The sequence below is a fragment of the Sapajus apella genome, unplaced genomic scaffold, assembly GCF_009761245.1.
Source record: "Sapajus apella isolate SASKATOON/1434 unplaced genomic scaffold, GSC_monkey_1.0 scaffold69, whole genome shotgun sequence".
In the NCBI taxonomy this organism is placed as follows: domain Eukaryota; kingdom Metazoa; phylum Chordata; class Mammalia; order Primates; family Cebidae; genus Sapajus; species Sapajus apella.
Genome location: NW_022437009.1, coordinates 2042286 through 2067020, shown reverse-complemented (window position 1 = coordinate 2067020; position 24735 = coordinate 2042286). Strand labels below are relative to the sequence as shown.

Here is a 24735-nt window from a genome sequence, read left to right as displayed (position 1 = left end):
TGGTGCACAGAAATGACTGATTCTTCATTCACAGTGACAAACTGCCAAAGTCTCATATATATTCATCTCTCCCTCTTGAGATCCTTTTCCGGCTTCTACTAGTTTTTCATAGCAGCAGTTATTTAAAGCAAATAATTATAAGGTTTTAATGCAAATTTAGTGGTGGTAACAATTAACTGAATTGTTAATCAGACCTCTATGATCAGGCAAATTTCCTAGGCTGACATCATTCTTCCCTGTATCTAGGTCCATTTTCTAGGGTCCTATTTTGTATGCAAGTGTCTATTTTGTATATTACATTTTAATCAGTGTTGGTGAAGTTATCTAATTAGCTTCTTTAAACTGAATGGTTGTAAACACACTTTCCCACACTGGTTTTCCTTGTGGCAACCTGATTATTATTACCTTTAGTGCATACTTCTTGTGGGCGTGTGCATCATGATAATTCAGTAGAAGGGGGCCTTTGGGCACAGCTTTGCTTTCACTTTCTTCTTCAGATAAAAATGCTTCATGAAGATTCTATGCAAATTGAAATAATATTGATTTAAAGAAAGAATTCATACTTTTCCAAAGCATGAAGACTCTGCTATCTCAGGCTATCTGACCTTTTTCTCCCTCTCCGAGAGACAGAGTGAGGGCAGCAGGGATACGATGTGAGCTGCGATTCTGTGGTCTAGCCCGTCTGCTCTGGGGGGTGGCTCCTGCAGACTGGGTGGGACAAGGTCTTCTTCAGTTGCCACAACCTGTTGAGATCAACAATGAGAGGAACTGGTGTAAGGGTCCGCTCTTTAGTGATACTCATGGCTCACTGCTGCATTCCCACTGCTTAGTAAGAACCAGTCCATTTCCGTGACCCAAGTACCACTGATGATACAAAATGGCAGGAAACTATCAGTGATCACCAAATAAAAGTGTTTGCAATCCATGCATTAAAGTAGATATAAATTTAATACTTGTATTAAAATTGCTAACATAAAAAATGGTAAACAAACTTGATAAAAATATTTTATAAAGATTCTATTCAAATAGAATAATAACATATTTTTCTTAATATTTACTCTTTGTCTTAAAGCAGCGGAAAGAATGCTCATACAACTTTGGATTCATGAAATATTTATTGAATGTCTACCACAAGCCAGGTACTATGTAACACATCTTCACATGTGATCATTTAAGACTCACAGCAATCTTGTGGGGGTAGATATTATTTCCCATTGTATAGAGGAAAAAACTAGGGTGACTGGCCAAAGCTCAGGGATACCAAGTGGAAGAAATGGGGGTTCAGGCCAAACCCTCATTCTTTCTTCAAAAATAGAAAAGTTATTACGTTATAAGATCAGTAAATGGAATAGTGTCTTCTTTGTGTGGGGAAAGTGAGATGTAGAAAGATTAAGAGCCTTGTTCAATTTTACATGGAAAACAAGTTAAAGAGGTTGAAACATAATCAAGTTTGGCATCCAATTTACAGCTTTTCCCTTTATCCTATATCCTATAACCGTCCTCTATGATTTCATTTCCCTCTACAAGTTTCCTCAGCCTTGGCATTAATGACATTTTGGCCTGGATAATTACTTGTTGTGGGGGGCTGTCCTGTGCACTACAGGATATTTAGCAGCGTCCCTGGGGTCTACCCGTTTTATGCAAGTAGCAACCTTCCAGTTGTGACAACCAAATATATCTCCAGACATATGTCTTGGAACAAAATCACCTCCTGTTGAGAACCACTGCTCTGGAATAACAAACTTTTATCCTATTCTTTACCTTGTCGAAACACCCTACTGTTGGAAGAGCAACTCACTGTTTCCACCTTCTATCCTCTGAACATTTCTTGGACCCACTTCAATCATGAAAGATCACTCAAAACTGTTCCTTCTCTGAAATGTTCAGTTCTAGCATCCCATCCTGTAAAGTGCCATCCCATCGCTCCCATATTTCAGTGTTTTCATCCTCTTATTATTATTAAGCATTCATTCATTCAGCATGGATCTACTGGGTGCCTTCTATTTATTAGGCACTGAGCTCATTAACTGTCTCCTTGGGTACCTGGAACACAGTAGATGGTTAATACATGTTTGTTGCTTTAAGTTTAGTAGAATAAACCAAGAAAGACTAAGATAAATAAAATAATGATACTGTAAGCTCTATAGGGCTTTTGTACTTTTATGCATTTATTGATATAATAAAACTATTGGTCTTCTAAAAACTTCCTGGAGCAATTGAAGGCAAATATTACTGTGGTCATCTAATTGGTTGGAAAACTAAGGCAGTCAAAAACCAGAAAAATGTATATGGAAGGTAACAGAGATGACAGAGTCTAAAAAGCACTTTAAAATAAATCTTTTATGTATTAAGAGAAAAAAATGTGTCACATCCATGAACCAAGAACAAGAACAGACAATGGAAAAAAAAATAGAGAATTTATAAGTTAAAAACATTACTGCCAAAACCAAACTTCAAAAGCAGATTGGACTCCCTGAGGAAAGCTGAAGGAAGTGAAGCTGGAATTCCCAAAGGAAGAGAATTCAAAGAAAACTTAAAAGACAAAGAGGAAAACCCTGAAGCCCGAATGTCCATTCAATAATAATTAAGGTAAATTGATAGGAAAAACGATATTTGAAAATGGAAGATTTTCTCAGAATCTTCTCAGTTTAACAAATACATATTTAGTGTCCACTATGGGTTAGGTATGGTTATTGTGTGCTGAGCATACAGCAATGAACAAGATTATGTTGTTACTGCTTGCATGGAGATTATATTCTCATAGGAGGAGGGGAAAGGTAAGAAGAAATAGTTGATAAATATACTGCAAAAAGAAAAGCTGTTGATACGAAAATAATATGATATGACAGAGACTGCTGTGTATTGTGGGGGGAGAGGGTTCTTCAGATCAGGTGGTCAGAGAAGGCCACTCTAAGGAATGACACTTCCACCAGGGACTCTCCTGAAAGAGAGAAAGCTTTCTAGGTAAAGAAGGTAGAGTAAAAGGTTAACGTGGAATTAAGTAACATATTTGAGGAAAAAACAGAAGGTCTATGTACATGATGAATTGTGTGTGTGTGTGTGTGTGTGTGTGTGTGTGTGTGTGTGTGTGAGGTGGAAGGCAGGAGGTGAGATGACAGGTACATCTCAGAGCCTTATTTTTAGGTCCTTTATGGGACAGTGTAAAGAATTTTTATTTCACACAGAATGTGACTGGAAATCAGATTTTAATTTCCTTGCACCATAATGACAAATATGATAAAACAAAATCACACCTAGACATAGTCTGTGTTATCAATTATAAAGAGGAAACCCAAACAGCTGCTAGAAAGAAAAATAAAGATTATCTGCAAAGAAAAAATTATTAGATTGACATTGGACTTCTTATCACCAACATTAAAAGAAAGATGACAATGAAGACATCCCATCCAAATACTTTTCTATGTAGATTCACTAGGTTTTAAGTCATTTCTGATACTTTCTACTTGAACAAGCTCGAAAAACATTTTGTGCCTCAGTTTCCTGATCTGTAAAATGGGTGCTACGGTCTCCACCTTAAACTTATTTCAAATTGTAATCTCCATGTGTGGAGGGAGAAAGGTGATTGGGGAATGGGGGTGGTTTCCCCCATGCTGTTCTTAAGATAACGAGTGAATTTTCATGAGACCTGATGGTTTTAAAAGTGGTAGTTTTTTCCTGCTGCCTGGTGAAGAAGCTGTCTGCTTGCCCTTTTACTATGACTGTAAGTTTCCTGAGGTCTCCCCAGTCATGTGGAACCTCCTTTGTTTATAAATTACCCAGTCTCTGTAGTATCTTTATAGCATTGTGAAAATGGACTAATACATTGGGGGATAAAAATAGTTCCTGCTTCACAGGATTGTTCTGAGGATTACACCAGTTAACATGTTGAAAGCATTTAGAACAGTGCCTGGTGTCTGTAAGTGCTACATATATGCTACTAGTATGAATAAGAAACTCTTTCAGATATACATAGAACGTTCACAAGAACTGACCATTTACATCAGGTCACAGAGGAAGCCTCAGGAAATTTTAACTAGTTAATTTGCAGAACACGTCTACTGATCCTAATGTAAAAATATTAGAAATCATCACTAAGTGATGGAAATCAAAATAATTCATGGGTTAAACATGTAAATAAATAAAAGACTTAGAACTGAATACACGGAAAGCATCAGGATGCAAAGAAACACTCAAAAAGAAACGGATAGCCTTAAATAAAGCAAAAAGACTAAAAACAAATGAAGTAAGCTTTCATTTTTAAAACAAAATACAAAATAAATCCAAAGAAAGTAGAAAGATGGAAACAAGCAAGAGATGAGCCAGACACAATGGCTCATGATTGTACTCCCAGTGCTTTGGGAGGCTGAGGTGGGAGGATCGCTTGAGGCCACGAGTTCAAGACCATACTAGGCAACATGGTGAGGCCTTGTCTCTACAAAAAAAAATAAAAATAAAAATAAATTCTTTTAAATTAACTGGGCATGATGGTGCATGCCTGTAGTTCTAGATACTCAGGAGGCTGAGGTGGGAGGAACATTTGAGCCCAGGAGTTTGAGATTGGGTGAACTATGATTGTGCTACTGTTCTCCAGCCTAGGAGACAAAGAAAGACCCTGTCTTTAAAATAATTAAATAAATAACAAATACATAAATAAATAGATGGAAGAATCAATGAAGAGATTAATAAAATAAAAAGTAAAAAGGTGTTGATCAATGAAACAAAATGCTGGTTCTTTGAAAAGACCAAACAATAGCTATGCCCTTAACACCCGTGATCAAGAAAAGGAAAGGACAAATAAATAACATCAGTCACGAGACAAGGCACATAACCAGAGACAGAGGCAATTTTAAAACATAGTTAAGTGAATAGTGTAAAGAACATTGTATCAGATTTAAAACTCCAGTAAAATGGACATGTTTATGAAGAAAAATCTGATGACAAAAATTGGCCTTGGAAGTAGAAAAATCTAGTTAAATCTACAAGCATAAAAGAAAATTTAAAGACAAAGACTATTAACCACTCCACCCACTTGTCCATGTCCTCTTCCTGTTCTAGTAAAATGACACCAGGCACAAGAGTATTGAGGATATGTTGTGCTAAAACTTCGGGGAATGTTACGTAAATGGCTCCGGAGTATAGCAAAAGGAAGAGGATTGAAGCTGAAGATTAAAGCAGACTTCAGTTCCATCTGAAACATTCTAATCTCTATAAAGGAGAATGGATTTAGGTATTCTGAGAATAGTTTTAAAATAGTGTGAAAACAAACAGAGGCCAGGAGAGATAAACGACTTACTCAAGTATACAATCTGGGAGAAAAACCTCAGAGTACACCCACCTGTTCCAGCATACAGTGCAGTATCAGGGGCACAGAAATGAATTCCTCTGGAATCGGATTCAGCAAATCATTGTAGTATCTCATGTCTACTTCAGTTGTGATGACGGAAGTCACTAAAATGTCAAAAATACCAATGCCCAATTAAGATGTGTTCTCCATTATTTTCATTAACATTTCATGTATAATTTTAAATTATGACTATGCAATAATAAATGCGGGAGCTCTGGGTGAAGGGAGGCTGAAAGCAGTATGGAGGACAGTCCTTGTCTCTTAAAGCGCCAGCTCGTGGTGTTGGTCCTCCAGCAGCTGATTTCATACATGCCTGGTGGTGGAGCTTGCGGTTCTTCAGACTGTGTTTTCTTCTTTCCAGGGGATGGTATAACAAGTTGTAGAGCCTAGAAAAAGAGTAATTAAAAAGAAACAACTGAGATACCCAGCTGATACCCCTATCACATTTTCCATTAGGCACTTCATACTCATCTTTCCCCACATCCCTAATCCTGGCTCAGTTTTCCCGACTTCCCTCTCTTGGCCCTACTCCTCTCCAGATCAGGTGACCAGGTTTATTTCTTCTACTGCAAGCTGAGCTGACTGCTTTCAGCATTCATCATGCTATGCTGGAATCATCGTTGACCTGACTGCCATCGTTTTTAAAAGTTAACCTTAATGAGGAGAACGGGAATGAGTTTTCATTATTGTATTGCCAGCATCTTGCACAGCGCTAGCACATAGCCAGGTGCTAAATAAATATTTTAATTACTTTATCAATATCCTTCCTGTCACAGATGTTATTTATTGTACTGAGTGCTGACAAGAGGGTTCCATCCTTGACTTTGCAAGTGTCATGTAGTTGAGGAGCTTCATAAAGCCCCCATCATGTAGCTATCTTTAATGCCAGTAGGCAGTATGACCTTAATCCAAGTATTTATGTAACTTTTTCTTCATATGCCTTATAAATATGAAAATAAAATTGCTCAGTTAATAATTTATCCCACTAAAGACATTGAATCCATGCTTACCTCCAAAGTTGGCATGGCTTCCAATACAGGTTTCTCATTAACCACTTGTGGAACATTAATAAGCTGCATGCTTTCCAAATAGTGCTGGTGCTGCCTTTTCCAATCCAGGATGTCATACATCAAACAGGCAATATTTTCAAAAATATCAGTGCCCAATTTCAGCTACAAGTGAGAGATTTAATGACAAGTGGTTATTAGTTTTACAGTTTTGGAATCAGATACACAGTTTTTATCTCTTAATAAAGAGATAAAAGGATAACAATAATTTGTTACCCTTAGTATCTTTATTAGATACTAAGGATACTTAGATAACTTAGTGTCTCAATTCCTAAAACATGTCAGGTAACTTTAATATCCTCAGCCAATGACAAGCTATAGATGATTTCTTACCTGGCTATGCAAGGAGCACAATGGAAACACTGACTCAGCTTTGTGGATCATCTACCCAAGTACGTTGCATCTACACAAGCATGTGGGCAATCAGTATTTCTTCTTTTCTTCCAAGCTTCACTTCTTTTGTTTCACCTGTTCTACCTTTAGGGCAAAACACTAAGAAATCCTAATAGACTATTGCTTCTATAGTACCCACAAGTTTTTATGAGCTGGCAAGCAAGCTGTCGCTCAGATACCTCGATTACTTGGGCTTTTGTTTCCAGAAGTAGGAAAGCATCGTGATGGCTGGGTCTGTCTGCCTGGAAGCAAAGAAGGATGAAATAGGCTCATTCTATGCCTGAGTCCAAGAAGTAAGGTGGTATGAGACGGTTCGTTGTATGCAGAAGTCCAGCGACATGCACAACTCTGTCAGTCACTATGGTACACCCGGTTGCTGGCTGGCTTCCCATTCCCACACTAAGGCTGAGGCCTCTTCAGTCAAGCTTCAGTCTGGTGTTGCTTGCCCAAATTCTGGCATAGAAACATGTTTTTGTTTTTGCTTTTTATTTCTAGGAAATATAGTAAAGCTTTTGCCCAGTGATATTTTAGCTTAACATGGTTTATTCATGTTAAAATCAAACAGCAAATCACATGCTAAGGATAACAAATTATTTCAGCAAAAAGGGTCTTTTTTTAAAATTTTTCCAAAGAGGGCCTTAATTTGAAATGATGCTGATGTCTTCCATGGGCAATTATCATGGCTTGAAGGGCATTTATTTGATGTAAAGCTTTTGTTACCTTGGTTCAACAGAAATATAGCCTGCTTGTTTGCAGCTAAAGGCTGCAAATGCTTTCCTCCATTCAAAGGGGAAGAGGGCTCCTTGGTTGGATACGATCTTGGATATGAAGCCATTAACAATTTAGATACCGCTTAAAGTGTGACACTGTATATTTGATCTGCTTCTACTAGGGGTAGATTTATCATTTTCATGCTTATTAAATGATCCTGTTTAAAATGAACTTTGACCCTACCTATTAAATTCAATGGCCTTTTCTTCTAGAATCCAACTTAATGACTGAACCATCTTCAAGGCTTTCCTTCCCTCTCATCCTCAATGCTGAGTGCTTCCCTCACAAACCATGTCTTAGAGAGGCACGCATGGGCTTTAAAAGATTAGTATAGTTGGACCCATCTTATACCATAGCCCTGGTATAAGATGATATTCAATAAATAACTGCAAATTGACTAATAGATCAGTCTGGCAAGCTGGAAAACACAGCTCTAATTGGCTCTGTAGAGACCTGAATATTTTCATTGTTGACAGTTACCTTCATGGCCTAGCTAGAGACCTTTTACATTAATGTTCCACTTCTGAAGTCAGGAATGTTCTACCATAACTAGACTGGTAATATTTTTCCACATAAAAGATTTTTTCTGAACTTTAATTGCCATTTAAACTCTTCCATTCTGTATTTTTTTTTTAAGTAAAATATAGCCACTACCACTTTCTTTAAAAGGAAGTGATTAAAATCCGGTGAATAGGAAATCGTGGACCATGCAGTAGGAAGCAGAGTGCTAGAAATGGTGCTTGGTCTTTTGAAGTTGCCATTGTATACCACAGTGTTTACATCTGTGTTCTGATGATGCAGTGGAGTGTACATGATTTTAGACTCAATGCATTTCAGCTTTATTCCGCCTGTGCCTGGAAAGTAAAGAAGATACACAGAAGGGAGCCCTTGCTAGAGATGGAGCAAAAGGTACTTGGCTTGAGGCTGCTTTAGAAGTAGGCTCTGCTGAGTGAACTATGGTTCAGGGATTATAAGGCTGGGATCTCCTGTGCCCTGTTGAACTAAAAATGTACACAAGTTCTTGATAGGGTATGTAGCCAGGGCTGGGCCCAAGTGAGAGGAGCAGTGTTTCTCCAAAATTTAAATTTGTGGATGTGGGTTTTATTAACCACAGATTTTACATACTTGGAGAACAGCTGGTCTGTGAAAGAGAGAGTAAGAAGCTGGGTTTGAAGTGGGATTTCAGGATCCCAAGGAAATATCCCTCTTCCCCCAATATATGTCCCTGTTTCTCCAATATATATCCCATTTTTTTAAGTATAATCTGGAATTTCAATAAAATAGGATGGAATGTTCATATGTTACTTGGAATGCCAAGATCTCTGGGATAGGGAAACATGCTGACCCAAGGCAACACAAAATAGTAAAGGACAGAGGACAGTGGGTCCTTCTCTGAGCTCAGGTTTAGGAGGTAGGAGAGTGAAAGACAAAGCAGGAAAGCTGAACATATCTAGATAAAGGGGTACGGAGGGGCAAGATCAAAGGGAGTTTGGAGTCTCCAGTCTTTCCCAGAACTAACTCTACCTTCTATGACAGCTTTTCTATGTTCGGTTTCATTTTCCATGCGAAGAACAAGGCTGAGATTCATCAGGATATCAGACTTAAGTGTGGTATTTCTACATAGTGACATCTAATGCCTTGTGTTGAGTCCTTACAACTCAAACCAATCTCTCCATTACTACTTATTCAAAGTCCTGCCCATCCTTCAGGGTTCAAGTCTGGCCACCCTCCTCAGCGTTTTCACTTCCTTCACGAAATGCACGTCCATCTCAAGGTAACAGAATCGGGGACACTCAGAGTCAGAAGCGTCCATGCCCCATAGGCTACCCTCTGCTGCAGAGCCAGTTCCAGGCTTTGATCTCACTCTTCTTTTAGACAGTCAGATTTTATTTTCTTGTCAGCTACCCACAGTGACTGTGCAAACACCCATCCACCCTCCACACTCCACTTTGCCCAGACTTTTTCAGAGCACTCACTTGATGTGGTCCATCTCTAGGACTCTGCTTTCATTTCAGCTCCCTTAATGCTAAAATATATCACCCCACAGGGTATTCAACACTCCCAGGCCCCCGTCAGTTGGGTTAAGAACTAGGGTCATCTAGAAAGAGACCTGAGAGATTTTCTCTAACAGAGGGATGCCTGAATACTTCCCACATCTTTGATAAGTAGTCATTTGACCTTTTTTTTTGGTTAGAAAGCCATCATGCGTCTGTCATTCACTACTTTTCAAATCATCTCATTTCTTCTTTGTCTGAATTAGTAGGAAACTTAGAATGTGTTTCATATAACTGAGCACCTAGATATGTGGGCTCTTGACCACTGACTGCTTCTCTGCTTTGCAATTTTAGCCTTGTCTCTCTGCATGCTCATCAATAGCAGGGATCAGTAAGCACCATTATTGGGAAATGCCTGATAACTACAGATACAAGGTCAAGTCGTCCTATTAGGATAGACCCTGGCCAAATACATTAAAAATAAGATTTTGGGGCCAAACACAGTGGCTCATGCCTTAATCCTAGCACTCTGGGAGGCCAAGGCAGGGGGATCACCTGAGGTCAGGAGTTCAAGACCAGCCTGGCCAACATGGCGAAGCCCTGTCTCTACTAAAAGTACAAAAATTAGCTGGGCATGGTGGCACCTGCCTATAGTCCCAGTTATATGGGAGGCTGAGGCAGGAGAAACACTTGAACCCAAGAGGCGGAAGTTGCAGTGAGATCACACCATTGCACTTCAGCCTGGGTGACAGAGCAAAACTCCGTCTCAAAAAAAAAAAAAAAGATTTTGGAAATAAAAGCAAGGGCTTAGAAAAGCAATGTGTGAACTGAAACATAAAAAGACAGACATGTAATTCAACAGACTATAAAATTTACTATTATAAGATTAATACATATTAAGATTCTAATTACTGTCTAGGACATTGTTAAGTTATAAAACAATGCCATGTGTCACCAAACAAAAGAATCATCACCCTTTTGTTCCTCATCTTCCACATCTTATTATTTGTTGTTAATTCACACACTAAAAGCTAATGAATCAGACTATAACCATCATTAAGCATTCAATATTATCATTACCCTGAAGATAAAAGAGCCGAGCTCAAAGCCTTGTAGTCAGCGCTCAGTAACTATCTATGTAATGAATAAACGGAGCAAATAGAACCATTGTGTCACACGTTAAAACCACGCACTCTAACTAATGTGTGTACTAACCATTTTCTCGCTGTCTGACCAGTCAGAAGGAAAATCAGCTGCTTTGACCATGTATTCAAGTCGAGCAACATCAAAGAGATTTGTTTCAGGTTTCTCATTATTCAGGACTGGTTCCAAATACTTCCAGAAAGTCTGAAGTTCTTTAATGGTATTTTCTCTCTTCAATTCTTCTTCTTCTAGATCTAATAATAGCAACATATTATATTACACAATGAGAGTGTTAAATGTTGTCTCACTTTAAGTGGACATGGTGAGTCATACGCATTGCAAGATATCTTTACAGTACCAGAAAATGTAAACAAAAAAATGTAATTTTGATACATTTTTGAAGTTGGACTATACAATTATGAAATCAGAGAACTTTACTTCTGAAGTTGATATTAAATATGCATTTATATCATGCTTTTGTTTTATAGTTGAGGCCCAGAAAGATTATGATGAGGTCACACATTTTGGGAGCTAAATACGTTCAAGATTTCCATCACTCTTAGATTACAGTCTACATAGGACCAGTTTTTCTGCCAAATCACTTTTTTAGTCATCTTAGTGTCTGCTACATAACTGATTAGAAATGGAGTTTATCTGGTTCTTCTTCTCATATGGCTAATAACAGAGTGGATTGGGGCTGAGCGTGGTGGCTCACGCCTGTAATCACAGCACTCTGGGAGGCCGAAGTGGGTGAATCACCTGAGGTCAGGAGTTCAAGACCAGCCTGGCCAACATGGTGAAAGCCCATCTCTACTAAAAATACAAAAAATTAGCCAGGCATGGTGGCATGTGCCTGTAGTCCCAGCTACTTGGGAGGCTGAAGCAGGAGACTCACTGGAACCCAGGAGGTGGAAGTTGCAGTGAGCCAAGTTTGTACCACTGCACTCCAGGCCTGGGAGACAGAGTGAGACTCCGTTTCAAAAAAAAAAAAAAACTCAGAGTGGATCAATGTTGTGTGGTTAACTTTTGGTTACCTTAAATAGCAAGAGGCTTCTCTAGGTATTTGTACTTTTACTGTATAATAATGATGGAATTCCACAAAATTATGCTTAAAAATTTGCATGAAATATTTATGCTTATTACATCTATAATTAAATAGTAGTTTCTATTACTAAAATGTTATTATTCTATTATAAAGTCTATTTTTCTATTATTTTATTTTTGTATATTAAATATTTTTGTGAGAGACTGTGTTTGGAGCTTATGCAGCATTTTCTCACTGGCTTTAATAATAAATCATTTAATGTTATAACTAGCCTTTGAGATAATCAGGAATAGCCTGGGTTTGAATCTCAACTTTTTTACTTAACAGCCGCCTCTAGACTGAGAGTCCATTTTTGTCTCCTATCCAAGTACTAACTAGGCTCGACCCTGCTTAGCTTCCGCGATCAGACAAGATCAGGCATGTTCAGGGTGGTATGACTGTAGATGACTGAGAGTCAATTTTTGTAATGTGGAAACAATAAAACATAATTCCTAGACTTGTTGCGAAAACCACATGAATCAATGTACTTAACGCCCTTAACATTGAGCCTAGTCCCAAGACGTGGCCAATATATGAGAGCATTTAGTATTATCAAGGGTAGCTATTCCTAACTTTGCGCAGCAATTTAAAAATGTAGTGTTATAAAAATTGGGATGTGGCTGTGTAAGATACAAAGCACTGTGCAAATGATATTACTAATAAATAACAATAAAAGCAACAGCATATGGCAGAAAAAAGCTTGGGTATCTGGTAATGCAATCTTACACCAAATTCTAGTTCTATTTCCTAAAGTATACAGTGGCCTTTTGCTCCCCTTCCACAGAAGTCATCTAGGATAATCTTCTTAGACAAAGATCTCAAGGCTCAAAATGGCTAAATGGTAGCAAGGTTGGAATTTCATCCCACAACTTCCTATCTAAGGCTAGGAAGATATAGCACCCCTGCGATTTCTCGCAATAAGCCAATAGCAGAACAGGGCAAGAATCTGAGGCCGTGACCTCCCTTGGACTACCTGGTGATTGTGGCTTCTGCAAGAACAGATTATGAACAGTGATTCATTCAGCCCATGCTTTAGGTAAAACTTATCAATCAAATGCTCCAGAGAAAGGTAGTTGGATAACCAAGTCTTCTGACCTGCAATCTGTTTTCTGTGACTTCACAGGGCTATAAACACAGGGTATAATTTTAATTTGCAAAATTTACAACACTTGGCTAGTGTAAGCAGAGTAAATAGCAAACCAAAGTCTTGAAAAGATATAATAATGTATGAACTGTATGACTATGTTTTGGACAGAAAATTACATTTATACTTTAAGGACAGTGGATAATATTGAAGGACTCAGTAAGTTGTGTAGCAGACTGCATACCTTCAGGCTGAAGAAGAACTTCCTGCTGTTGGTTAACTTCTGCCAAGTGTGTCTGCAGAGGTTCATAATTCTCTGAAGATATTTTAATCACGCTGGTTATAGGAATGCCAAGTTCAGCCATAATTGCTAATAGCTGAGGATTGTTGAAGCCCACAACTATAATGTAATGTTGGGCACCATCATCTGGCTCATCGTCTGTTCAAAATACCATAAAGAAAAGCAGCCATCATTGGAAAAGAGAGGAGGTTGCACTCAGCCAGTTCAATGGCTATATACATTATGCATGCATTTATAATCCCTATGCCTTGCCAAAAATGATCCAGTTGCTAGGAATGCAGTCCTCTTGACTGTTTTTCATTATTGCCCTTCGAGCAAGAAGGCTGTGACTATTTTACAAAAGATTAAATCACTTTTGCAAATGAAACATAGGCATAATAGAAGGACAAACATATATGGGGCTTGTGGTCACAGAAAATGTGTGCCTGGGTTTTTGTTAAGAGTTTAGCCTGTAACTTTTTGGGTTCTAATCTCTTTTGAGCAACATCTGGCTTTACTCCTGAATTACAAGTAGCTGCAGCTTTGTGGTATTTTATAAGCAGAGGTGTTTACAGGAGAGGGAAATATTGAATATGGACGTGCTCCCTTAAAAAGTATTGTATGCACTTATGCCAATGGGTGTGAATCCCAAGTATGGATTATGTAGCAACTATGTATTTATTGCATTAAAAATTTAAAGTACATATTGTGTACTTTCCTAACATTTTTCTCCTTCATTTTGCCCTGGCTATACTGTTTTATTAATATTAAAACATGAGTTTATTTTAGAATGTGACATTCTGGAGGGTGAGAATAATTGTTATACTTTAATACTGATAGCACACAGTACACAAAAGCATTACATTTCATGAAAGCCCATTAAGATTAATATACAAATAGTGCAACAGAGGCACAACTTTTCATTTTTAAATAATGACTTTTCTTCTTTCACTAAACTAATCAATGTTGATACTGCCCATGGACTTCATAATATCACTGCTTCCAAGACCAGCGGATTTAGAGCAGAGACACATGAGGGTAGTCAACTGGGAAAGGATGGGAAAGCTCTCTGCTATCTCATTTAAATATGCATACAACAACAAGAAGCTCATTTGGGTTCAGGGGAAGGCAGGAATGAATGACTTATAGCGGCCTAGGATGAATCATTTTATATTAATAAACTAAAATGAAAGAAAAAGTCTAGTGTCTCTATCTAGGGCGAAATGATGGTGGGGGAATTGGGGTCAAGAGACCATGCACTCTATGTGAGTCACCAAATTAACTAGTCTGATTTTATTACTACTGTGTTTCACTCATGACCATAATCACTTTTTATTTTCCTTTATAATTATGTCTGACTTTCCTATATGTGACCAACAAGATAGTAAGCTCCTTGGTGGCACAGTCAACTGGCTACCTCAGCCTTTATTTATATGTGTACATGTGCCTGGTAAGACATATGCTTAATAAATACTTGTTTAAGAGAGCCAGGCGTAGTGGCTCATGCCTGTAATCTCAGCACTTTGGGAGGCCTAGGAGGGAGGGTCACTTGAGGCCAGGAGTTCAAGACCACTCTGGGCAACATAGTGAGATCTTATCTCTACAATATAAATTAATAAGTAAATGAGCTGGGCCTGGTTGTGTGCCTGCAGTCCCAGCTACTGGGGAGGCTGAGGTAGAAGGATGGCTTGAGCCTGGGAGTTTGAAGCTGCAGTAAGCTATGATCATGCCACTATACTCTAGCCTGAGTGACAGAGGAAGACGCTGTCTCAAGAAAAATTTGCTTCCAAACATAAAGGAATTGCAAATAGAAATATTTTTCTCTCAGGGTGTCATGGGAGTCAGTGATTTATGGTTTTGTGAAGAGTGAAAAGGCTGGGAAGGACTAAGCATAGTTACTGGAAGGGCTGCTCCAATTGCACCACAGGTCGTGAGGCAGGAAGTGAAAGGCACTGCCAGCAGCTGTGCCTTACTGACCAATGTAACATCTGGCGTCATCGTCTTCTCCTCTCCGCTTTAACTGGGTGGCCTTTTTCACTGCCACGCTGGCCTCCGGCTGATCCTTTCCCTTTCCTTTGGCAGGCTTCGCACCTGCAGCCTTCTTCTCCTTGGGAGATTTTGCTTTCCCTTTATCCTTTTCTAACTTCAGTTTGTCTTCTATTACCTGGAATGAGAAAATACTTTTTTCTCCAAATCAAATAGCGAGAAAGCAATGGCTGTTCTACTGCCAGGTGCATTAATTCTTCATCTCATTCAATCACTCGTGTACTCTTTATTTTTTATGTGTTCATCTGTAAATCAGGATAATGGAAATTCCAACTTGAGACTAAGTTGTGATAAGGCACATTTATGCACGAGGACTGGCAGGGTGTTTTCCAGAAAGCTGGTTACACAGAGACTTCTGGAAGAAAATCAGTCCTAAGGGAGAGCCAAGTGTGGCCCAAGAAGCCACCCCAGTGGTTTGAAGGCAGGGTGGAAAGATAATTGAGAATATATAATGCTGTCAGGAGTTTAGGTTCATCTTTTAGTCTAACCCTGGGGAGCCTCTGTCTGAGTCTCAGAGAGAGGTGGGGTTGGTTATTAAAAACAGAACAAAAGTTAAAAATAAAAAGGAAAACAAGAATGTTTTGCTAACATCTCCTTGATAAAACATTTCATAGTACATGCAAAGTATTGACCAATTTTTTTTAAAAAAACATTAAAAGATTCTTTGGGGAGCTTAGCATTAACTAAGTATTTTTATTATAATCCTACTGAAAAATGTGCAGACATAACCAATGGTTGCTATTTGATGCCTTCAAAGATGGGGTCAGAATAAAACATCAGTTGGTAAAATGAATTCCTTCCATGATGCTCTGGGGCATGCTTAAATTCCCACATACCATGTAAAGCTTAATTCCTTCCTGACACTCTGCTTTTCTTTCTTTCCAAACAGTTGCCAAAAACGTTATGCAGTATTTCATAACGTAATTACACTTTCAGTTCATGTGTTTGCGAATACAAATTAGTTGTACTCATTGAAATGTTGTGGCAGTACTAGATCATAAGGTGGCCCTGCGGAAGATCTGGAATATGTGTATATTGCTCTTATTATTCCTACCCAACAAAATTAAAACAAAACTAATTAAATTATTGCAATGTCTTGGATTCTGATATTTGTTACTGACGTTATAAAATCCAAATTTGAAAAGCTTTATGACATTAGAGATTGGGAGAGATGTCTTGCTTTGACACCCAACTAACAGAATAAAAGGCAGAAGGGGAGAGGTGAGCTTTTCTACTCCATGTAGCTTCTGGATGTTAAGAGCTCCAGAGAGCCCAGTTTAGCTTTGGCACCCAGAGGTGCCCATGGGTTCTAGCACCCATGGCTCTAGTGGCAATGAAGCTGCCACCTTCCCATGCCTGTTAGCAGGAAGGGACATCATTAGCAGAGCTTCAAGTGTCACTCACAGCCTGAGGTAGAGGCGGGTACAGACTATGAAAGGGCCTCACCATTTCTAGAAAATGAAGAAAACTCTACCGTGGCTAGAGCATATGTAAGTTGCAAAATTAACACCTTAGAAGAGCTAGGGCTAAAGAAGAAAAGATGTTCCTGGAGTGGAAGTGGAGGTCCAGGAAAACAGTTCCATGCTAGACAGAAAAAGGCGGACTGGAAGGAAAGGAGAGCATTGCCAAAGTCAGGCTTGCCAGACTTTACATATGTCTCCCTTAGGCGACTCCCATTGACACAAATGAAGTAATCTTAACAATAGAATTTCAGTGACAACAGAAGTTCTGAAAACATGTGGATGCTGGTATTCATCTACTCATTCATTCATTCAGTGAATGTCTTTATGAGCTTCAATTTCTGTCCCAGGCTTCCTCAGCAGCAGAGGGAAATATCAGTGGAAGCTGAAGGTGTCACTCACAGCCTAGGTAGGGACAGCAATGAGAGCACAGGTAAGGTACAGAGGAATGCAAGGGCCCCAGCATTTCTCTCTGCACCAGGTATAAACTGGTGCCTAAAATGGGGCTGGGCTCTGCCCCTTGAGCTCACAGCCTATGGGGAATGAAAGAGAAAAAGAAATATAAGCCAACAGATAAAAATGTAACTATAAATTTTAATGATTGCTACGAAGAATAAAACCCAATATAGTCATAGAAACACAATAGAGAACACTTTCATAAGTAGGTGATGAAGAACTCTTTGTGGAAGTGATATTTGAGCAAATACCTCAAAGGCAAGTCATCCACATGAGAAGCAGGGAAAACATAGCGCGCGCGTGCGTGTGTGTGTGTGTGTGTGTGTATGTGAAGGCCCTGAGGCATACGAAGCTGCGTGTGTTCAAAGAGCTGAGAGGAGATGAGCCCAGCAGGAAATCAGCTGTGGAGGTGGGCAGTTGCCCAAGATGAGGTGTGTGAGGCAGGGCATGGGCCAGGCCATCCAGGCTTTTTAAGGTGAAGGTAACAAGTTTACCTTTTTTTGAGGTGAAGGTAACAACTTTATGTCTTAATTAAAATGCAATGAGAAGATTTTTAAGTAGAGGAGCTCTATGATTCTGCAAGATTAGAAACCAGAAGACCAGAAGGAAACTCTTGCAATAGCCCAGATAAAACCCAATAGTGACTCGGATTAAAGTGTTGGCAGAGTGAAGACAAATAGATAGATTTGAAATGGATTTTGAATGTTGAAACTTCATGGGTTGAAAGATTAGATGTGAAGTCTGAATAAGGAGGTACATCAAAGATAATGCTGTGAATTTTAGCTTGAGCAACTGAGTGATTAATGGTGTTACAGAGATAGAGAAGACTGGGTGATAAATGGTTTTTACTTCAGGTGGACAGAATACTTACAGTGTTATGTCAACTTTGAGATGCCTCTAAGAGGTCGAGGTTCAATACACACACTCTCTTCCCAGAAGAGAAATTTGGCTGGAGTTACAAATTCAGGTGTGCATAACATACAGATAGTAGTTAATTGCATGGGTAGAGGTGAATCACCGTGAGTTCTTGAGAAAAATGAGAATTGAGGGATCCCATCTTTGGGTCCCCTTCCACCATCTCTCTGGGATTTCCCCCTCTGGGGTCCCCTTCCACTCAGTGTGGAAGCTGCTTTCCTCTCCAGGATTCCATACTTGGGTCCCCCTCCACAATCCTCATGGAAACTTTCTCTCTCTCATCTTTTTCTCTTTCTCTCTGCCTAAATAAATCACTTACTGCAAAAACTCTTTAGGGTTTGATGTTTACTTGAGAGTGCACTGCGCCATGGTCCTCTCTCCCATTCTTGCCTGAGTGAGAGACCAAGAGCCTGGAAAAACAGCCTCTCAGGGGAGCTAAGCACTCCCATGAACCCCCAAAACCCAGAAAAAATTAGTGGCGAACCAGCCAGGAGGAGGCAGTCAGGAGCCAAGAAAGCATGTCAGAGGGTCCTCCAAGCCACAAAATTGTGGTGAATGGAAAAAAATGTATAAGCTTTGCCTCATTTAATTTTCTTGGATTGCTGAATAATCCTAGGGTTAAGTCAGCAGTGTTAGCATCTCTAAAGAAGTATGGCATGGGGACTTGTGGACCCAGAGGATTTTATGGTACATTTGATGTTCATTTGGATTTGGAATACCGCCTGGCAAAATTTATGAAGACAGAAGAAGCCATTATATTCTCATATGGATTTGCCACCATAACCAGTGCTATTCCTGCTTACTCTAAGAGAGGGGACATAATATTTGTAGATAGGGCTGCCTGCTTTGCTATTCAGAAAGGATCACAGGCATCACATAGTGACATTAAGTTATTTAAGCATAATGACATGGCTGACCTTGAGTGACTACTGAAAGAACAAGAGATCGAAGATCAAAAGGGGTCGCAAGGGACATAAGGTAAACAATTCCTGGAGGAACTATGCTGTATCCTGTCTGACCCTGCCCAGCCTCCCGTCAGCCAGTGCGCAAGTGCGGGGAGGCGGTGCCCAGCGCTCCACTGCCCCGCCCTCTGCAGAGGCGAAGACGCCACTGAGCAGTGACGTGCACTTTTAGGATGCGTTTGTGACCTGCCTTCTGGAAGGAATCCCCAGCAGCTAACTATGGTGACCACCATGGAGCAGTGGGTGCTGGTGGAGGTGCTCTACAAGGCTCCTGCTTACCATCTTATTTTGGAAGGGATTCTAATACTCTGGATAATCAGACTTCTTTTCTCTAAGACTTACAAATTACAAGAACGATCTGATCTTACAGTCAAGGAAAAGGAAGAACTGATTGAAGAGTGGCAACCAGAACCTCTTGTTCCTCCTGCCCCAAAAGACCATCCTGCTCTCAGCTACAACATCATTTCAGGTCAAGGGGGCTTCTGGTCTTGGAGAATCTTCTCTTGAGACAGCTATCTTTGGTTTCACAATTCTTCTGTCCACCTTGTGTGGCCTTGGATTCATGGCTGCATCTGCCTCCTCCACGGCGGTATACCTGACGAACCCAAAGCCCCTGGAGCACTTGGTGTTTGGATCTCCCATTACCACACAGTCCGTGAGCCTTCCTCATTGCTCAGAATGGCTCCTCAGGCTCTCATTGGTTGTTTCAAAGCTCAGCCCTCCAATGAAGAACTTCCTCAGCTCTTCGGGGCTCTTTAGGAGACTCCGACTTAGACATGATCACAGGGAGAAGAGAGACTTTACTGATGCTTCTTCCATGGCGTCCACGGGCAGAAAGAACTATTAATTATTTTTGACATGGAGTTTCACTCTTGTTGTCCAGGCTGGTGTGCAATGGTTCGATCTCAGCTCACGACAAGCTCTGCATCCTGGGTTCTAGCCAGTCTCCTGCCTCAGCCTCCCAAGTAGCTGGGATTACAGGCATATGCCACCATGCCTGGCTAATTTTGTATTTTTAGTAGAGATGCAGTTTCTCCATGTTGGTTAGGCTGGTCTTGAACTCCCGACCTCAGGTGATCCGCTTGCCTTGGCCTCCCAAAGTGCTGGGATTACAGGTGTGAGCCACTGCGCCCTGCCATAGATACCAATTTTTACTCAATTTTTTTGTGTGGTCAAAAGTGAAGGGACAGGCAGGATGAGCGGCCCAGCAGCCACATGGGCCAAGTCAGAGGTAGGAGGAGGAGCTGTGATCTGTGACATGTATGTGGCTAGGAGCAGGGAGTCTCAACAGGTAGGGAGATAGCAGGGGAAGCTGGGTGGCACTGCGGTTTACCATGTCTTCTTTATCCTCCCAAGTTGCTTTTTCAGTCTCCTGGATTTTGATGTTCTACTTAACGCCCCCATGTTCTTATCCATGTTGTCCATGAATCCCTCCAGAGATAGGCAGGGAAGTTTAGCCAGTGGGGGCAGCTCGTCTCTCTCCCACCTCAATTGCAGGGGAGGGGCCAGTGGCAGCTGCTGGGGTGGCCCTGACAGTTTTCGTTTGTGGGACCTGTGGCTGGCAGATCTGGGTGGAGAAGAGCTGCTTGCTGCAAGAGCTGCAGGGTCCTTGGCTGGGTCTCCTTCCCCCGCATCTGCAAGCCTGAGGAGCTGGGCAGGTGGTCTTTACCCAGCACCTGAGAGGCTGCCTTCTCTGGCCAATGGGGGCAGCCCAGAACTGGGCCAGGGAGCACTGCTGGAGCTGGGTCAGGCTTCCCAAAGGGAAGGACACCTCCTGCAGGGCTGTGTGGGCTGGGCACTCCATGGTCCTTGGAGTGGAAACTCACTGCAGGCACCTGGGCCTTGTCAGTCCCATTTGTTTCTGTCAGGCTCCTGCTATGGACATTTCCCTTTAAGGCCCTGGGACTGCAGTTGAAGGAAGTGAGGTTTCCCTGAGCCTCCAGGGGCCTTGAGGCAGATGCTGCTTCGCCATTGCTACAGGGGCCCCCTTTCTCCTCCTCCTGCCCCTGGATCTGTACCTGATCGTCCACCTCCATTGGTTCTTCTGGCTTTTCTTCTGCCCTCACCTCCTGTCCTCAGGATAGGGATGGAATTCTAAGACCTGTTCCCCGGCTCTTGTAGTGAAGGCAGTCAGAGGGGAAACTTGAGTCTCACACGAGGGATCCTCACGGAGCTGACGCGTCCTAACATCATGGAATTGCGTGCACACAGCATGGGTTTCTTCCTTGCGGGGAGCCTCCAGACCAAAGGAGGCAGGTCCCACAGTAGGGTGCTCGTGTTCCCAGGAAGAGGCCACGGCCTCCTAGGGGCGCCATTTGACCTGGCTGGAAAAGAAGGCCCAGGACCTGACTGAGGGTTGAAGAAGAATCCAGAAGAGCGCAGGGTTCCCGGGTGCAGGCACCCGCGCAGGAGCTGCAGGGTGAACCTGGCCAGCCGAAAAGACAGCATGCACAAGACAAGCCTATTGCAAATGGCATGGTCGGGGCCTGTGGGGGGACCAGGAACAAAATATGCTTATGAAATTTCCCCATTTTGTGCAAGTTGTGCATGGATGAAAATGAGGGTCAGAAATGGAGAGGATACTCTGAGTCACCTACTAGTCTGCAGCCGGGTGTGCACCAGGCAGCTGGGCGCTTATGACATCTCAGTGGGGCTGGTGACAGAGCAGGACGTAGGGTAGTGCACAGGAGCCCAGCAAGGGCGCCTACAGGTGGAGTCAAAGGGCAAAGGGCGAGGCTCCTCACCCATCCAGCTGGACCCTCTAGCCCCAGGGACATCCTGCTCCTGGGGGCAGGTGTGTGGCCCTGGATGGGTCCCGCTGTGGGGCTGTGGGGGGATGTGGGGCTGATCTGCAAGAGCCCTTCCCACCTGGTGCCTGGCCCAGGTGCTGGCTGGCACCCAGTGGCCGTGTCTTGGCTGGCCTTGTCCCCTGGGTTACAGGGCCAGACCCTGCTAGAAGCAGAGCTCAGGACTAGCCAGATCTTGCCAGGAGGGCCTCTTCAGCACCTCTGTGCTGCCTGGAGCCATGCCCACCTTCTCTGTTGCGGTCCTGGCCTCACTGGGCAGATTTCAGGAGAGGATGCGTGCCCCAGCTTGACTGGCTACTGCCCCTTACCACTTCCCTTCCTGGCAGGCAGGGTCTCCACTTTTTACAAATTTGCCTGAGAACTTTCCTCAGGTCATTAGGGTGATCATGACTCAGCCAGGCTTTGAACCCAGGAGTGCGATTCCACAACAGGCACTCTGGCCTGCGTGCCTCCTGATCATGGATACAGCATGTATTCTTAATTTTTCCTGTAGTTTTAGGGTACCTAGCACCGTGCCATATCTGTAATAAGCATATGCACACATAGAAGGAGGTCTTCAACACATAAGTTGACCATGGCCCACTCTGGGCTCCAGTCCTCTTTAAAGATGTAGGGCAGGGATCACCAGCTGTCGGCACAGCACCATCCCACGCTGCGCTTCTAATGGAGCCTTTCAGCCCAGATGTTCTTTCTCGTCTGGTGGGAAGAACCTAAGTCTGTAAAGACGATGTTCTAGATCAGCTTTGGTCTATCCTAAAAGAAATTCACCAGTGGATTATTCCATATAGATAAAAGCCAGTTTCTCTAGTCTTCCTGGATGTGTCTGGAAAGCAAGTACATTATTTATTTGCAAGTTATAGTGGATCAATGTATTGGATTAAAATATGATCAACATAATTTGGTCATTGTGAGCATGCAGCTGGGTCCACTCTTCACCACACATTATGATACTTTAGATTTTCTTGCGGCCAAGAGAAAGACATATTCTTGGATGTCTGGACTATGGAAACGTATGAAAAACCATTCGGCCACTCCACATCCTTGTATTAGAGAATTGAAACCATCTATATTCAAGGATATTACTGAAAGGTAAGAAGTTACTTCTGTCATTGTGTTCATTGTTTTCTGGTCGTTTTGTAGATCTTTTGTTTCCTTCTTTATTGTTTTCTTTATGGTTTGGTGAGTTTCTGTACTGATAAGTTTGATTCCTTTCTTCATTTCATTGACAAATATGATGTAATTTTTTCCCTTTGGCTACTCTGTAGCTTACAATTAAAAATTTATAGTTATGATAGACTAAAGCTGATAAAAAGTTTTGATCACACATGAACATGCTATACTTGCTGCACATTCCATGCCAATGCACAAAATTTATACTTTTTGGCCATAATTTATATTGCTCTGTTATTTGTTAAGAACTCATTGTAAATATAAAAATAAAGGATGTGCAACTTAAAAAAAATGAGAATTGAACCCAAGGTCATGCGAGGGACCTCAGTGCTTACCAACTGGGTATAAGGAGAGATGCCAGCAAAAACAGATAGAGAAGTGGCTAAAGGAATAGAAAAAATATATACAGTGTGAAGCCAGAGAACCAAGAAACCAAAAAGGGCAAAAAGACAAGAATTGGCAGTGGTAGGTAACATTAAAAAGAGCAATATGGTGGAGTGTGGAGGTGGAAAATAGGAAAGTATTAGTAGAGAAACCACTTTTATGGACAACCGTTTCCGGAAGTTTGGTCGTAAAGTGAAACCAGAGCTCTGAGAGGTTCAGTAGTTGAGTGGATGGAAGCGGGTAGGAGGCATATATACATAAAGTCAAGAGATGTTATGCTTGCAGGCTGTAGGAATGGTGCAATAGACAAGGAGACAGTGAGGATAGGGGGCCAAGTTGTCCAGGAGTCAACATGGGATAAGGACAAAAGAATGTCAATGACTGGACCTTGATAGGAGGAGAGGAAATTTCTTAGTTTCATAACCAAGTACAACAGGAAGAGGATGGGTGCCTGGGTGTGGATGCAAGAAACAGAGACATCTTGACAGTCTTGAGAAAATGCTTCCATTTTTTTCAAGTGAAGCATGAGGCAAAGTCATCAGCTGAGAAAGGGCAGGAAAGATGTAGGAGTTTTGAATAGGGAAGATGACATAAGAGTTTTATCAGAGAGTAGAGGAGCAAGCTTACCGAGGTAATATGGTAGGACTCTGCCAGTGGTGAGAACCTACTGAATGTTGAGGTTGTTAATTTTAAATGAAATCAGTCTGTTTAACTGTGTGAATTTCCCCCATTTATGTTTAGCTGGTCACGAATAGATATAAAAATGATGGATCACTGAGTTCATCCTTGGAGGGGTTTTGCAAAATGATTGTGATGGAAGGTGAGAAGGGCAAGGGAAATCAAGACTGAGCAGAGAAATTGTAATATGATTGGATCATGGGACCTAAGCCAAACAAATAGCAGGAGAGGACAATGAATAGAAAGTGTTAGGATCTATGGACTGGGATTTATAATGTGGTTGAAGAAATTATGTAGGCTGATACTGGATTACGAGTAAGAGGCAAGGATAGGAAATTTCCAAGGTTAGAGAATAGGAGACCTCAAGACTTTGGAGGTGATGAGGGCTTTGTTGATGACAGGGTTTGAGGGAGGCAATGGCTGAGATGGAGTGGAAGAAATGACCATTAGAGAACTAAGCCAGTAAGAAGAGAATTAGTCACTAATTAAAAACATCAGAAAGAAGAAGAGTCAGAGAGGCAGAGAATGACGATGTTAATTAAAAATTGTCCAGGTCAGAGATTTCCTGATAGACAGATAGGAGGATCCGGGTAAACTGGGAGGTATAGCCATGTGGTTAGGGGGCTGCACCAGGTCATCAGGGCTGTAAACCATTAAACTAACTCCTCTTTTTAAGACTCGAGGTTCTCTATGTAAC

At 41.4% G+C, this 24735-nt stretch overlaps 1 protein-coding gene across 2 annotated transcripts in view; it reads right to left on the bottom strand.

The window, feature by feature from the left end:
- The window catches only part of SPAG17 (sperm associated antigen 17), a 251280-nt gene that overhangs the window by 140498 nt on the left and 86047 nt on the right, over positions 1–24735 (bottom strand). For both annotated transcript variants that reach the window (XM_032249593.1, XM_032249592.1), the window contains exons 5-12: positions 15138–15324; positions 13125–13319; positions 10785–10966; positions 6355–6516; positions 5658–5730; positions 5336–5448; positions 606–743; positions 406–519 (exon numbers count right to left, since the gene is read on the bottom strand). In XM_032249593.1, the coding sequence (XP_032105484.1) occupies positions 406–519; positions 606–743; positions 5336–5448; positions 5658–5730; positions 6355–6516; positions 10785–10966; positions 13125–13319; positions 15138–15324 (1164 nt within the window). The remainder of the gene's footprint in view (positions 1–405; positions 520–605; positions 744–5335; positions 5449–5657; positions 5731–6354; positions 6517–10784; positions 10967–13124; positions 13320–15137; positions 15325–24735) is intronic.